This window comes from Larus michahellis, chromosome 2 (genome assembly GCF_964199755.1).
Source record: "Larus michahellis chromosome 2, bLarMic1.1, whole genome shotgun sequence".
Lineage (NCBI taxonomy): Eukaryota > Metazoa > Chordata > Aves > Charadriiformes > Laridae > Larus > Larus michahellis.
Genome location: NC_133897.1, coordinates 22,956,490 through 22,969,114, shown reverse-complemented (window position 1 = coordinate 22,969,114; position 12,625 = coordinate 22,956,490). Strand labels below are relative to the sequence as shown.

Below are 12,625 nucleotides of genomic sequence, written 5' to 3'. Positions count from 1 at the left end.
TTCTTGGTTATAACAAAAAAACTGGAACCAGAAACCCCAGAACACTCAAATATCCTTGAGACAGTCAAAGTTTGATTTAGTCGGTAACACAGAAGAGGACAGGCTCACACTGAGCCATTCAGCTGTGACTGGGCAGTTCTGCTCCTCATTGTCACTCCTGACATAGTCACTGATAATTCTAGCACTGTGTGACGAAGAATATTTTAAGTACTTCTAAGAAAGGGCTTTTTAAAACTTGATTTCATGTCAAGAAATCCCTATTGAATGAAAGCATCTATTTATCCTATTTCTTTTAGATGTACTTCCTTCTGATCCCCCACAGGATATTGGAAAATGTCCTGATTCTGATCACATCTCTTGGATTCCTTTCCGAAGCTACTGCTATAACTTCAATGCCAATGAAATGAGCTGGGCTCAGTCTGTGACTCAGTGCGTTCAATCAGGTAATTATTAGTTTTACCCAAAGACAGGATTTCAATCTTGAAAAAAATAACTTTGAAAAAGTCTTGAAAACTAATGCTGAAAATTCTACACATATTATAAAAAGGAAATCAATGTCTCATTTATTTTTCACTGTTGATGCTGTTTGCTTTTCATTTATTTTGAAATTAAGGTCATTGATTTTTCTTGAGTTTGGTTTTTTTCTTTCCCAGCTGTGTTTGTTTCTTGTTTCATTTCTTCATTCACAAAATTTCTCTTTCTAGTGAGATTTTAAAACGGGTTACCTTCTTTCCAGCCTTATCCCTTGTCTTCCATATCTCTCCCTACACAAAAGCAGAAGTAAATATAGTAATAATCACTGATTTTTAACACGGGGTGTGTGATCCAAAAGGGGCTGCACATTCTGCCTGAAAATTCTTGCTCTATTAGCAGGGCTCCCTGGCAGACTCAGAGCCCGGGGAGGGCAAACACTTCTCTCTCCCATCTCCGAGGCATCTGGTCCTGGCCAAGACCATGAGCTGCTCCTTGGCCCTCTTCCACTTGTGCTGCTGAATCATCAGCTACCTCATCCGTGCTTCAGAAGGCCATGGAAGAGAAAAGGAAGCACTATACTGCCCCCCAAAAATGGGTCCTTTCATTTCATATCTTTTTGATCCTCTTAGCCTTCTTCCTCCACCACCATTGCCAGAAAAAAATTAATACTTCAGTTTGAATTGCAAATCTGTTTGCTGCACAATATTACATGCTATGTAATATCTTGCCAAACCATGAAGAACAAATAAAAAATCATCTGTAATACCAATGAAAAATATCATCCAATCACTTGAAAGTAATATGCACTATGCCTGGTGGTTAAAAATCATCATTTTCACTGTGCTTTCATGTCTTCCATTTCTGATGACGCCACTCACAGTCTGTGCTGTTCCCTTACAGCTGAACACTACTTTCTCCTCTCTGTCTAAATCCTTGCTTACTCCCTCCCAGCAGGAGAGGTTTTATCCTAACCTTATCCTGTATCACAGGCTGTAACTACCACTGACTTCTAGGGTAGGGGACATCTCCAACCATTTTCTGTTGGTTTTCTTATAGGTGGTACATTGGCTTCTGTAGAAGATGTGGCTGAATCAAACTTTTTAGTAGAGCATGCAGACTTATTCACAAGCAAGACAAGTGGCTTTTGGATAGGAATATACAGAAATGTAAATGGTAACTATTTTAACTTCTACTAATAATCATAAATAGACTTCATGAAATGGACATAAATATGAATAACATACATCGTTGTTTTTAAGGAGCTAATTGAAGTATAGTAGAACCTAGTTAGAAACAAAAAGATATATTGACAGCATATAATCTAAAAATTCTTGGAAGTTGATGGTTTTATCCAATAGGTGTGGAAGGCCGTAGAAAAGAAATTTGCTTGGCTTCAGTTACAGGTCTTGGATATTGCATGGTTCCACCAAAGGGATGCCAGCATGGGACTGCCTCAATTCAAATATCCTGTCCATATCTGGTTCAGTAGAAAAGATGTGGAGAGGTGATAGAAATATCTCTTGAGAGGCACAACACAGAAGATACTGCTTTTTAAGAAACTGAGATATAACAAGTAATTTCAGCTGTCCATACCTGAGGCAATCACGGAGACTCATTTCTAAATTAGAATGATTCAGGAATTGCTGCAATTGATGATAATTTTGCACAGCCGCTTACGGTTGCAGCGTCACCAAGGACCCTCACAGAAGACCACAGCCAATGACATGCATTCATCCCTCTGACCTCAGCCCTCCCTGAGGAGATGTCTCCTATTTCTGGTCTGTGAGAAAGCCTTTCCCACCCTTTTTGCTCTGTGGCCTGGTGGGGAACATGACCCCAGCTGGCTCCTATCTTCTCACGGCTGGGGAGCACCTGCAGGTGTCCAGCTGGAACCCACAGCATCAAGCTTCTCTGTTTCTCTGTATGGAGAAAACTAGGCTGCTGGCAACCAGAAGAGTGCAGTGGAAAACATGCACCTGGAAAAAACACCACTAGCGTCAATCCACAATCAGTCAGAAAGGATTTATTTTTTTTTTCAGATTCATTTTAACTCATCGGTACTTCAAAATTTTTATTTCGGAGTTTATGCAAAAAAGAAATGTTTTAATTTTAACTAAGCATATCTTCAAGCATTACAGTAAAAGTTGATTGATTTTGAATGAGCGCTGCTGAAATAATAATTTAGAAATTAAAAAAAAAAGCCTAGCTTTATTTTTTTTTTCAGTTTGAAACTTTAGTATCCTTGACAAAAATATGGGGATGCATAAATTAAAACTAAATTATGATTGGAAAATCTGCAAATCATAATTTGGAAACGCAATTATATTCTTTTTAAGAAGAGAATCAGAAGAAATACAATGCATTAGAAAGTAAGCACAGATGGGATTTTTGAAGAAAGTAGTATTGCTTTATTAGGCTGAGTGAAGTAATAACATTCATATTCACTAATATTAGTGAAGATATTTGATGCGGAACTAACAGTATTGCTACTAACATTTGCAACATTAGGGCAGCTGCTTTGGCAAGACAACAGTGCCTTAGACTTTGTCAACTGGGGTGAAGGACAGCCCTCGGAGGACCAGCTTGATTACTGCGTGGAGCTGTCTGCATTCTCCGGCTACTGGAGTATCCTTCCTTGCTCTTCCCAAAAGGGTTTTATTTGTAAGAAACCAAAGAGTAAGTGACTTCTTTAATATCTGCTCTTGATTTTTATGGTTTTATTTCAGCAGTAATAGCACAATCTGGTCACTACAAAAGACCAACGTAAAACACTGTATTTACAGTCTTCAATATCACCAGACAAAACTAATACTAATATCTAGAGTTATCCTTTTTTCTGTCTGCCCTTTTCATGTTTTATTGCATCATAACTTCAGACTTTCTTGCATTCTCTGAATATTCAATTAATAACTAAAGATGATCAATATTTTCTGAAAATTTTTTAAACTCCTTTGTTGTTTTGCGCCCCTCCAACATAGACACATATTTTCCTGCTAACATTTGTATTCACCCTCTATGGAACAAGGGGTGCATCAATAATTTGCTTTTCTTCCTCTTGCTGTACTACGATACATGCTGTTCCAGTAAGACATGGATGAAGCAATATCACTTAAATAATAACAGAACGGAAGCACGATCCAGAGCGCGTATAGTGACCTTTGAAAATAGTACAAGTGTTTTGGTTGGCTTTTGTGTTTTTTTTTAATATTGTGTTTCTGTGTAACTGACCACCATCTGCTTTGGTCAGGAAGTAGAAATATCAGAATATTGTGAGCCAAGCAGCCATGTGTTATTTTGGAGTTTAACTGTTTAACTGTTAACTCCGCAAAAAAAAAGTCTGATTTCCTGCCCTGTTTCGCAACCCTGAGGTTTGGGATGTTGCTGAGGTTCTGTCCTTTTCCCCTCCCAGAGCAAATCTGCAGCTGGTGGGGAAAGCAGCCGTATGCATTCATAGCAGCGTCACAGCATTTTCTGAAAAGGAAAATTCTGCTTTTAGGGCAGATCCTAATTTTCTTTGGGTAGTCAGTGCAATAGACGCTACAGAAAGTTAATTCTTTGTTACCCGATATATCAGAAAGCAGAAACTCGGTGTCAACACATACTTAATTTGCTGGGTTCGACTATGAGTGGCCCCTACGTGCAATGCTAAAGTACAGAGAATATTCCCTGACACCACCTTCTCCAGCAGAAGGAGGTTTCAGCACAAGCAAATCTTGCATTGCAAGGAGCTCTGCATCCTTCCAAGGAACAATTTAGGAGCTGCGTTTCCTTCGTGCTCACAAACACCCTGGAGCTTAATGCGTTGCTGTGCTTCTGCTGCAACGGCCCGGCTCCCGGTGCTTCCCACGCTGGAATGCGTGCTCCGGCTCTTCCCAAGGCTCCCGCTGCCCGTGGGGCCGATCCCAGATCCGCTCTTGGACCCGCCACTACCCAGCTTGCACCCAGCGCCCCAGGAAACATCTGGCAGATGGCGCCCCCTTCGCACAGCCAGGGAAAACTGCTTAAGAAAACTCAAACTCGAGCTTATGAATGTAATTACAGATGCAAATGAATTATGGCAAATTAAAAACTGATGGGTCTTAAAGGAATTGCATTCAGTACAGGAAAAGAGTCAAATATCTCAGTATTTGGTCAAGTTGTTCCCAGTCTCCACTGGCATGCAGACCCAGCAAAAAGGGCAAGATTTATTATCCGTGTGAGAAGAGACAGTCCAGCTAAAATAGTCAGAAACTACCTGTGTTTGGAGATTCTTTGGTTATTAAAAAAGAAGCGAGAAAGGTGCTTTAACATGGAAAACACTGCAGTTTTATTACAGTGAATATCAGCTTAAAAATCAATTGCACCATTTCATCTCAGTTAATTTAGCACATGTGTTTCCAGGAGAAGTGATGAGGTAATTTTGATGCGCAGATTTCTAGACCTTTTGCTAACAGAAACTGTCAGGATGAAAATGTGACCTTATTAGATTTTCACTAAACATTTGTCTTTATCTTTGGCAGCTATTCTTAAAGCACCTGCAAACATGGAAGGTATGATTTATTTTTCCTTCCCTATAGTTTCAGAGAAACATGAAAAGGAATACTTGGGTTTTTTTACGAATAGCTATTTATTATTTATTTGTCTTTTATATATTTCTTTCTATGAACTTAATTTACTTAGTTGACACTGAATTAATTCCCAGCATAATTTAGCAGTACCTATGAGACACTTAGGGCATCCCAGGATAACTAAATACTTTGGTAAACTCACCACCCCTTCTTTGCTCCTTCTTTTGCACGCTAAGGTCTACGAGTGGCACTGGCACAGAGACATTATGATAGATTTTTAACAAAACTCTTATCCTAAAAAAACCCGTACGATAATATCTACACCTTAAATAGCATAGTGTCTTTGCCCACCCTCCTATCCTTGCCCTAAGAGAACAGTGGGAGAAGGCCGGGAGATGTTGAGGTTATATTCCATTTCCTTCATAAATGCGAGTTGCTGCTTCACAACAACCTGGTAACTAAGGGGGAAATGAGACCAATAGTTTTCAGTCCTCTTCTTATTTATTGGCGGCCACAGTACACCCACTTCTGTTTGCTTTGTGTTTATTTACAGATGTTAAAAAGGACAAAGCCCATGGTCACATGAATATGTGGATACTACTTACTCTCGTCCTCATCATTTTATTAGGGATGGGCTTCATGATTTATTTCTTATTCAAGATCAAAACTCAAAGTGTGACTGAAAGAGAGGCGAGGCGGCGCAGCACACTGATAGAATACAGCTGTGTCCTAACTGGAAAGGATGATGAAAATGATTCTACCAACAACAAAGAAAAAAATGAACATAGCATCGTCTAAGGGGATAACACAGCCAAACTAAATGGTTAAGCTTAAAAAAAATAATCTAGCTGGAACAACGGAAATCTTTGTTGACCTTATAGACACTATGAACTAAAATCAGCAATTATTCCTTTGGTAAGGATTAAGAGATATAGCTCTATGCTCTTCAAGAAATACTCTCAGGACTAAGACTCACTAATGTATAACATGGATAATTAAAAAAGCGTGACAAATAGCAGAACTAGTGTGAATTTAGATTTTAAAATTATGGATTAATACCCCAGCGTTCTCTCTTATTAGAGATTTGTGACACCATCACTTAGTGAGTCAAGTGCAGCCATATGGTGAGCACTCCCTTTGCAGACCACTCAGCCCCAAACCCTGCCCTTTGAGAACACACCTCACCACGGCGTACGGGAGACTGCGTGCTGTTACTCAAATAAAACGGTGTTTGGAATAAGTAGAGATTTGCATTATTGCCCCTGTTTTACACTCTTTACCCAAGTATCTTCCTTGCCATAGTATTATAAGTGAAATGCAAATACTTGTCCTTCATTCATGGCTTCAACTTAGATTTTGCAAAACAAATAAATCTTTGCAAACGCTCAGTCCCATTCTATGACTCTGAATGTTTTGTATCAGTTATAAACATGAGAATATATCAATAAAGGATCTATATCTTACACAATAATACTTCAGTGTTGTTTAATTAGCATGCAGAGATGTTATATGGTTTCATGATCTAATGAGTCATTTACCTTAAGAGAGAAGCTAACAGGAGGTAACACACAAACATGAACACGGCATATGACTAAAAAGAAACATAAATGAACTATAAAATAAAGTGGATGCCAAATAAAGCTGGAACAATCCATTCCTGTTTTTATTTCACTTGATTGCTCATTTTAGGATGCCTTCTCTTACTATTCTCCAACTCTGGTAAATGGACCGACGATGGAGCTCTGTATCCATGCTACACACCAGTAAGGCAGCGGGGCACACCACAGTGTCTTGGTGGTGAAATGCTTTAGAGGTTGACTGTACTTTTTAAGTTTTCTATGAAACCTATGTTGTCTATAACAGACTGAAGGAAAAAAAAAGGAAAAAGATCTCAAGGATCTCTGGGAAAAAACAGATCCTTAGAAATTGCATAAGAACTGTATAGGAGAAGTCACTGGGAAGGAGACATTTGCATGACATTGGATTACTGGTTTGTAGATATTGCACACAAAACGTTTTGCAGAGGATTGGGAATGAAGGGCATTAGGTACTCAGATTATTTTTACTGACAGTTCCCTTCATTTTACACCTGTTTTTTTTTGCTTCGTGTAAGTTACAACACATACCCATATTTATCTTTTTTTTTTGGTAAATACTGACGCTGAATTGGATTCAGTGCTGTTTGATGGCTAATGATAAAGGCAACCCAAATGAAAAGAGTAAACAGATGAAAAAAAAAATAAACTTGAAATAATATCATTATTTGTAATTTTGATAGTTGATATTGGTAACGCACCTCTGAAGACGCTATGCTCTGTAAATAGGTTTCTTCTCTCACATTAAGTGACCTTTTGCCTTTGCAGAATATATTGTGAAAAATGAGAGAAAATTCTATGGGCAATTTCTGCTAAATATCTTTCCTCCTTTTCCTTCAAAACAAATAAGGGATTTTGCATCGTAGTTGAAGCTGATATCCACTTAATAAAGGGATGCAGCTCATTTGTAACGTTTGTGAATATTCATCTTTTCATGTCTCATTTACACTTGGTACAGAGAAAGAATTATTAAGTATTAAAATTTATTTGTCCTTTATGGATTAAATAATTTTGAAAGACAGTTTTGTTGTCAAAATCACTAGTTAACAGAAAGGTTTGTAAAGATTTGGCTAATTTGTATTCATTCTCCTGAGATAAATTCTCATGAAATAACAGCACAGTAGTTTTACCAGTTGTTAAATCACAGAAGATAAAAGCCAGGTGTATACATAGGGCCCAGTTTGTCAAGTTACGGAGCAAAATTTAATTTTCCTGTCTGGGTTAAATTTTCATACTGAAATAGTCGGCATTGCTCTTTCCACCAAATTAAATAAATGCATCTTTTGTAGCAGTGAAGATTTATCTGGCCAAGAAATTTGCGTATTCATTTTCTGAGTTTCCCAGGTATGTATGTATGACATTTAAAGTACCTCCATCTAAAGTTGCTCTCCCTGCTTCTTTGTTTTTGAGGGTCAGGACTTTACAATCCCAGAGCAGAACAAAGAAAGTTAAAAATAATTTATCATTGGAATGATGTTGAGCTGCTCAAACTCTGCCACTTGCATTTAAAGGCAAAGGAAACTTCACTTTCAGAGGCAAAGTTTGAATTTTGTAATTATTTATAGATTTCAAAATACCTCATGTGACAGGATATTTCCTTATTTAGAGCCTGGAGTTTTCTCTTTCAACTAAAACTCTCCAAAACGGAGAAGGAGCCAGCGCCAACTGGTTCCATAAGGACTTCTGCAGCAATTAATTTCAGCTCATCTCTTTGTGAATAAGAAGAAAGAAATGAAACACCTGACTTTTTCTACAGTCTTAGTTTTCCTCTCTTTCGTTCACACCGCTTTTCAGACACTCGGTGAGTCTTTGTTTTTTATCCCTGGCAAAAGTGGATGTGAAAGTGGGGCGTTTTTGTTGTCTTGCTCGTTTCTCAGGCTCTTTTAAGATTTTAACGCAGCTTGGCTGCCCTGCATTTCATATTAATCCTAGCTGGAGTGGTCCACAGAAGTTTAAAAAATATGCAAATACAGAGATACTTGTTCACCTTTAAAAAGAGGGGAAGATTGAAGATGGGGTAAAGCTGTGAATCAGAAGTCAGGACACAGTCATGTACGCGAATAAAGATTTCCTTTTGGATACTACTTAATTTTTGGTTATGTCTGCTCTGTGAAGTAGATGGACTTCACAGTGTGCTCCACAGTCCTTGTCTGTATATGTGACTGAGGTACGAAAAATGAAAAAGAGAAAGGAATTAAATAAGGTGCTGTACGTGTATGTCCCAGCCTTAGTATGATGTTGTGTGGGACGAGATGGAGCTGGTGGACTGATGTGAGGTGCAATACTGTGGCTGTGCAGACGCCAGTGAAAAACATATTAAAAAGATCAGAGTCAAGGACAGCCCTGGAACAACCACTACATCTTTCAGGGTAAGGATGAGAGGCACAGTTAAGGCTCTGATGTTGACCAAGGACAGATCACAGCTCCCTTTTGATGTAAAGACGGTGATAAGGTTCAAGGACATTTTTCCTTTGTCTTTCAATTCATTAGATTTGTGGAGGAGCGGGGTACAAATCACAGCTTCCAAAAGCAGACGCTGTGCCGCGTGAGCTGTGCCAGCACTAGCCTGTGAAAGAAGGGGGCCTCCCCTCTGCTCTGCGAGCTGGGACTCAAACCCACATGACAGCCCAAGCACGAGCCTCACAGTGTCCAACGAGAACTCCTATTATTAGACCCAAAAATACTACGAGGGGCAGTAGCTGAAACTTAGGGCACTACATGACACACTTATTTAGTTAGCAGTAAGAAATAAAAGATTTAATAAGATTTAAAACTTCCTGCCTAAATGGACAAGAGAAGAAGAAACTAGGTCTTAGCTCCCAATTTAGATCTGAAGAAGTGAAACTTCCATAGATTACTAAGCTGGTCAAACACAAGGCCTTCTTGGGAGAGCTCAAGCATTAAATACAGATATCCTAACAAGAACTATTCTTCCTGCCATAGCTTCCCAGACTTTCCCAGACGCTTTCTGTTCTGTTCACTACTCAACACTGGCTGTGCCCTAACATCCTACCCTTGTCCTACATATTTACTTTAGTGTTTGGAAGGGTATCTCACTGTCCCTTTTGTGGTTATTCTCTCAGGTGGATACGGAAGCGATGCTACATCTCTGTTTCCAGGTGCTGGGCTGCCCTTCCCAGCAGGGCCTACTTGTCTTGATGGATTACTAAATTAGGATGCCTATGATCCTTTGGGAGCGTTAGCTAGCTTCTTTAGCACTCACGTATGGTCTTTCCATAACAATGCACAGGCACACACCTATAGTACCTTTATATACTGCCCAGTGTTGGTTCTTGTGAGGTTTATAATTTGATTGCGTGCATTATGCTGACTTCTTATGATAGATGTACTAATGAGAGGATACTGTAACAAGGCAAGGTAACAAGTCACTGTTCCACAGTTTTTCATCCTAAAAAAACCCCAAACCATAACCAAACATGCCAATTACAGAAGGAGCAAGAGTCACAGAAGGCTTGCTCACTAACTGTGTTAAGTACAAATGCAACCCTGTGGAGACGTATGCAACGTGAGCTAAATCTATAATGCATGAAGTGACGGCAAGCATCCAAATCTTCAGGAAGGTCTCTTTTGGAAATCTTGAAAGAAATGTGTATTTCAGGAGGGATTTAGAAAATAAAATCTACTAGAGTAATGAAAATTCCATTATAGTGATATAATTTTTGAAGCTGTCATAATGTATTTTATGTGCTCTTATTCCTCTGTATTGTATTTACACGAACTGCAGTTATTTTTCCTCCCAGAAGAAAATAAAAGTCTTGAAAATGCTCTTTGATCTTTGCAAAAGTGACTCAGATTTAGTCTCCTGGTATGAGTCAGATCAGCATAGAATCAACAGCGTGTCTCTTTCCTCACAAGCTCCCCTCATCACGTGCTCACCATAAATACCTTAATTCTGATTATTTTGTTTTACAGACAATGAAATATTTTTAATCCACAATGCGGATACTAAGCTCTGTTTAATTGCTCAGAGTTCTCACGCAGTCACAACAGCTGCTTGCAACAAAAACACTGAGTTACAAAAATTCAGGTGGGTGTCTGATCACCAGGTGATGAGCATGGCATTTGCACAATGTTTGGGAGTGCCCTACAAGCAAAATCAGGCTAAAATTTCTTTGTACCCCTGCAACAAGAAAAGTGAATTCCAGAAATGGGAGTGCAGAAATGCAACCTTGGCAATCCAAGGGGAGGACTTATTCCTCAGCGCTGGCAAAAGGAAAGAAGACAGTATCATGCTGAACACAGGATCAGCGACGATGAATAAATGGAAGATCTACGGAACCATGGATGACTTGTGTTCTAAAGGCCATGAAGGTAAAGTTTAAAGGTTAATCCTGACAGTGTCTTGAACTCACCTGTTTGCCTCAAGGATAGGGTCCTTTGACTTCTGCTGCCCTTAGTCAGCTGTTCAACCAAATCAGCTGTTCCACCTCTGGCAATACTGGAGTGGAACATGATTCATTCACATAGTCAGGCCTGTGTTCTTCCATTCTGGAGACGTACAGGTGCTTAGCTTCAGAGAGAATAAATTAGATGCAAAATGTACAATTTTTTTTCTTTATTTTTAAAGCAAAAGGTAGATCTAGGCTGTTTTTAATTGTTAACTTTAATCAGAGTGCTTTATTTAACTGTATACTAGTACTAGTGAAGTTGGATTAGCATTGTTGTATTAAAGGCAAAAATCTTTGAGTTTAATACTCCTATAGTGAATATAAGGAAATAATTCCATGCATGCTACCATTCAGTTCCTCTACAAGATTTCAGATGACAAAAAAACCCGCAACTTTATAAGAGCTAAATCAATAATTTATTTTTAGTGAATGACAGGAAGTTACATGAAAAACCAAATAATGCTATTTTTAGAAAATTATTTATAAATAAATGAGACAAAAATCACTACAGTTTTTTCATGGTTCTTGGCTACAATATGAAACTGCTCTATTTTGAACCATTACAGCTGGCAATACCATAAGTAAATGGTAAATGGCAAGACCTACCTAGAAATTCCTTGGAAGACACTGTTGGTGACAGCAGGTCCCCAGTCACACTGGTGTGACACCTGTAATGTTTTCTCCATGTACCTGTACGGAGTGTACAGATACGTAGGGAATTGGGTCCCACAGATTCCCGTACCTATATTACCATTTCTCTTTTGCCTCCTCAGATCTGTTTACACTGTTAGGAAATGCCAATGGAGCTCCATGTGCCTTCCCCTTCCGGCTGAGCGGTAAATGGCACGCCGGGTGTACGGCTGCCGGCAGGTCAGACGGCTTGCTCTGGTGTGCAACCACCCCCGACTTCGACACAGACCATTTGTATGGGTTCTGTCCGACTGGCTGTAAGTCCCAAATGCTGACATAGATGCTATAACACAACACTGTTAGGTTAATACATCAATACGGAGAAGCTGTTACTAATGCAGAAGGGAAAAAACTTGTAATGACTTTATTTTACTCCAAAATGTCTCTGCCATGCCATAACATTCCTTACAGAAGAAACAAAAATGAGTCTACAGTTAGGCTGATAGTTGTCTGGGTGCATCCATCAGTAGCTACCACCCAGGAAACGACCAGTACACTTTAAATATGACTGCGTTCAGCATAAAAACATCAATTGAGATGATGCTCACAGCCTAATTCTCCTTGCCTCGTTGCTATTTGTGGTAACAGTAGTATAACCTCTTCTACCCATGCAAATCCCTGTTCTGTCTAATAAGATTGGTCTACAGGCATGGGAGGATGTAGTTTGTTTTCTGAAAGACATAATATAAGAAGATTGGCTCAAAGGTCTTACTGAAATAGCAGCATTGTTAGTCCTTCCCTCGTAATTTTTCAGATAACATGACAGGATAGTGTTATCTGAACAAATAAATGTATGTGCATCTGAGTGCAGGATGAAGGACACTGAAATACGGTGTTAATGAAGGTATTAAAAATGCTACCTCAGACCTAATTTTTAAGTGCTGTACCACAGACTCACTATTCGACATTT

The 12,625-nt window shown here is 39.0% G+C and overlaps 2 protein-coding genes across 6 annotated transcripts in view; both read left to right on the top strand.

The window, feature by feature from the left end:
• The window catches only part of LOC141738713 (macrophage mannose receptor 1-like), a 39,655-nt gene extending 33,001 nt beyond the window's left edge, over window positions 1-6,654 (top strand). The window contains exons 25-29 of the mRNA XM_074574534.1: window positions 297-443; window positions 1,531-1,647; window positions 2,983-3,150; window positions 4,974-5,003; window positions 5,575-6,654. Coding sequence (XP_074430635.1) covers window positions 297-443; window positions 1,531-1,647; window positions 2,983-3,150; window positions 4,974-5,003; window positions 5,575-5,819 — 707 coding nt within the window. The 3' untranslated portion in view covers window positions 5,820-6,654. The remainder of the gene's footprint in view (window positions 1-296; window positions 444-1,530; window positions 1,648-2,982; window positions 3,151-4,973; window positions 5,004-5,574) is intronic.
• A 1,566-nt stretch (window positions 6,655-8,220) lies between these two features.
• Window positions 8,221-12,625, top strand: part of LOC141738712 (macrophage mannose receptor 1-like) — a 33,181-nt gene continuing 28,776 nt past the window's right edge. For 4 of the 5 annotated variants that reach the window (XM_074574531.1, XM_074574530.1, XM_074574532.1 and 1 more), the window contains exons 1-3: window positions 8,221-8,417; window positions 10,550-10,948; window positions 11,799-11,972. In XM_074574531.1, the coding sequence (XP_074430632.1) occupies window positions 8,348-8,417; window positions 10,550-10,948; window positions 11,799-11,972 (643 nt within the window). In that variant the 5' untranslated portion in view covers window positions 8,221-8,347. The remainder of the gene's footprint in view (window positions 8,418-10,549; window positions 10,949-11,798; window positions 11,973-12,625) is intronic. The other variant, XM_074574533.1, reaches the window with a different exon arrangement.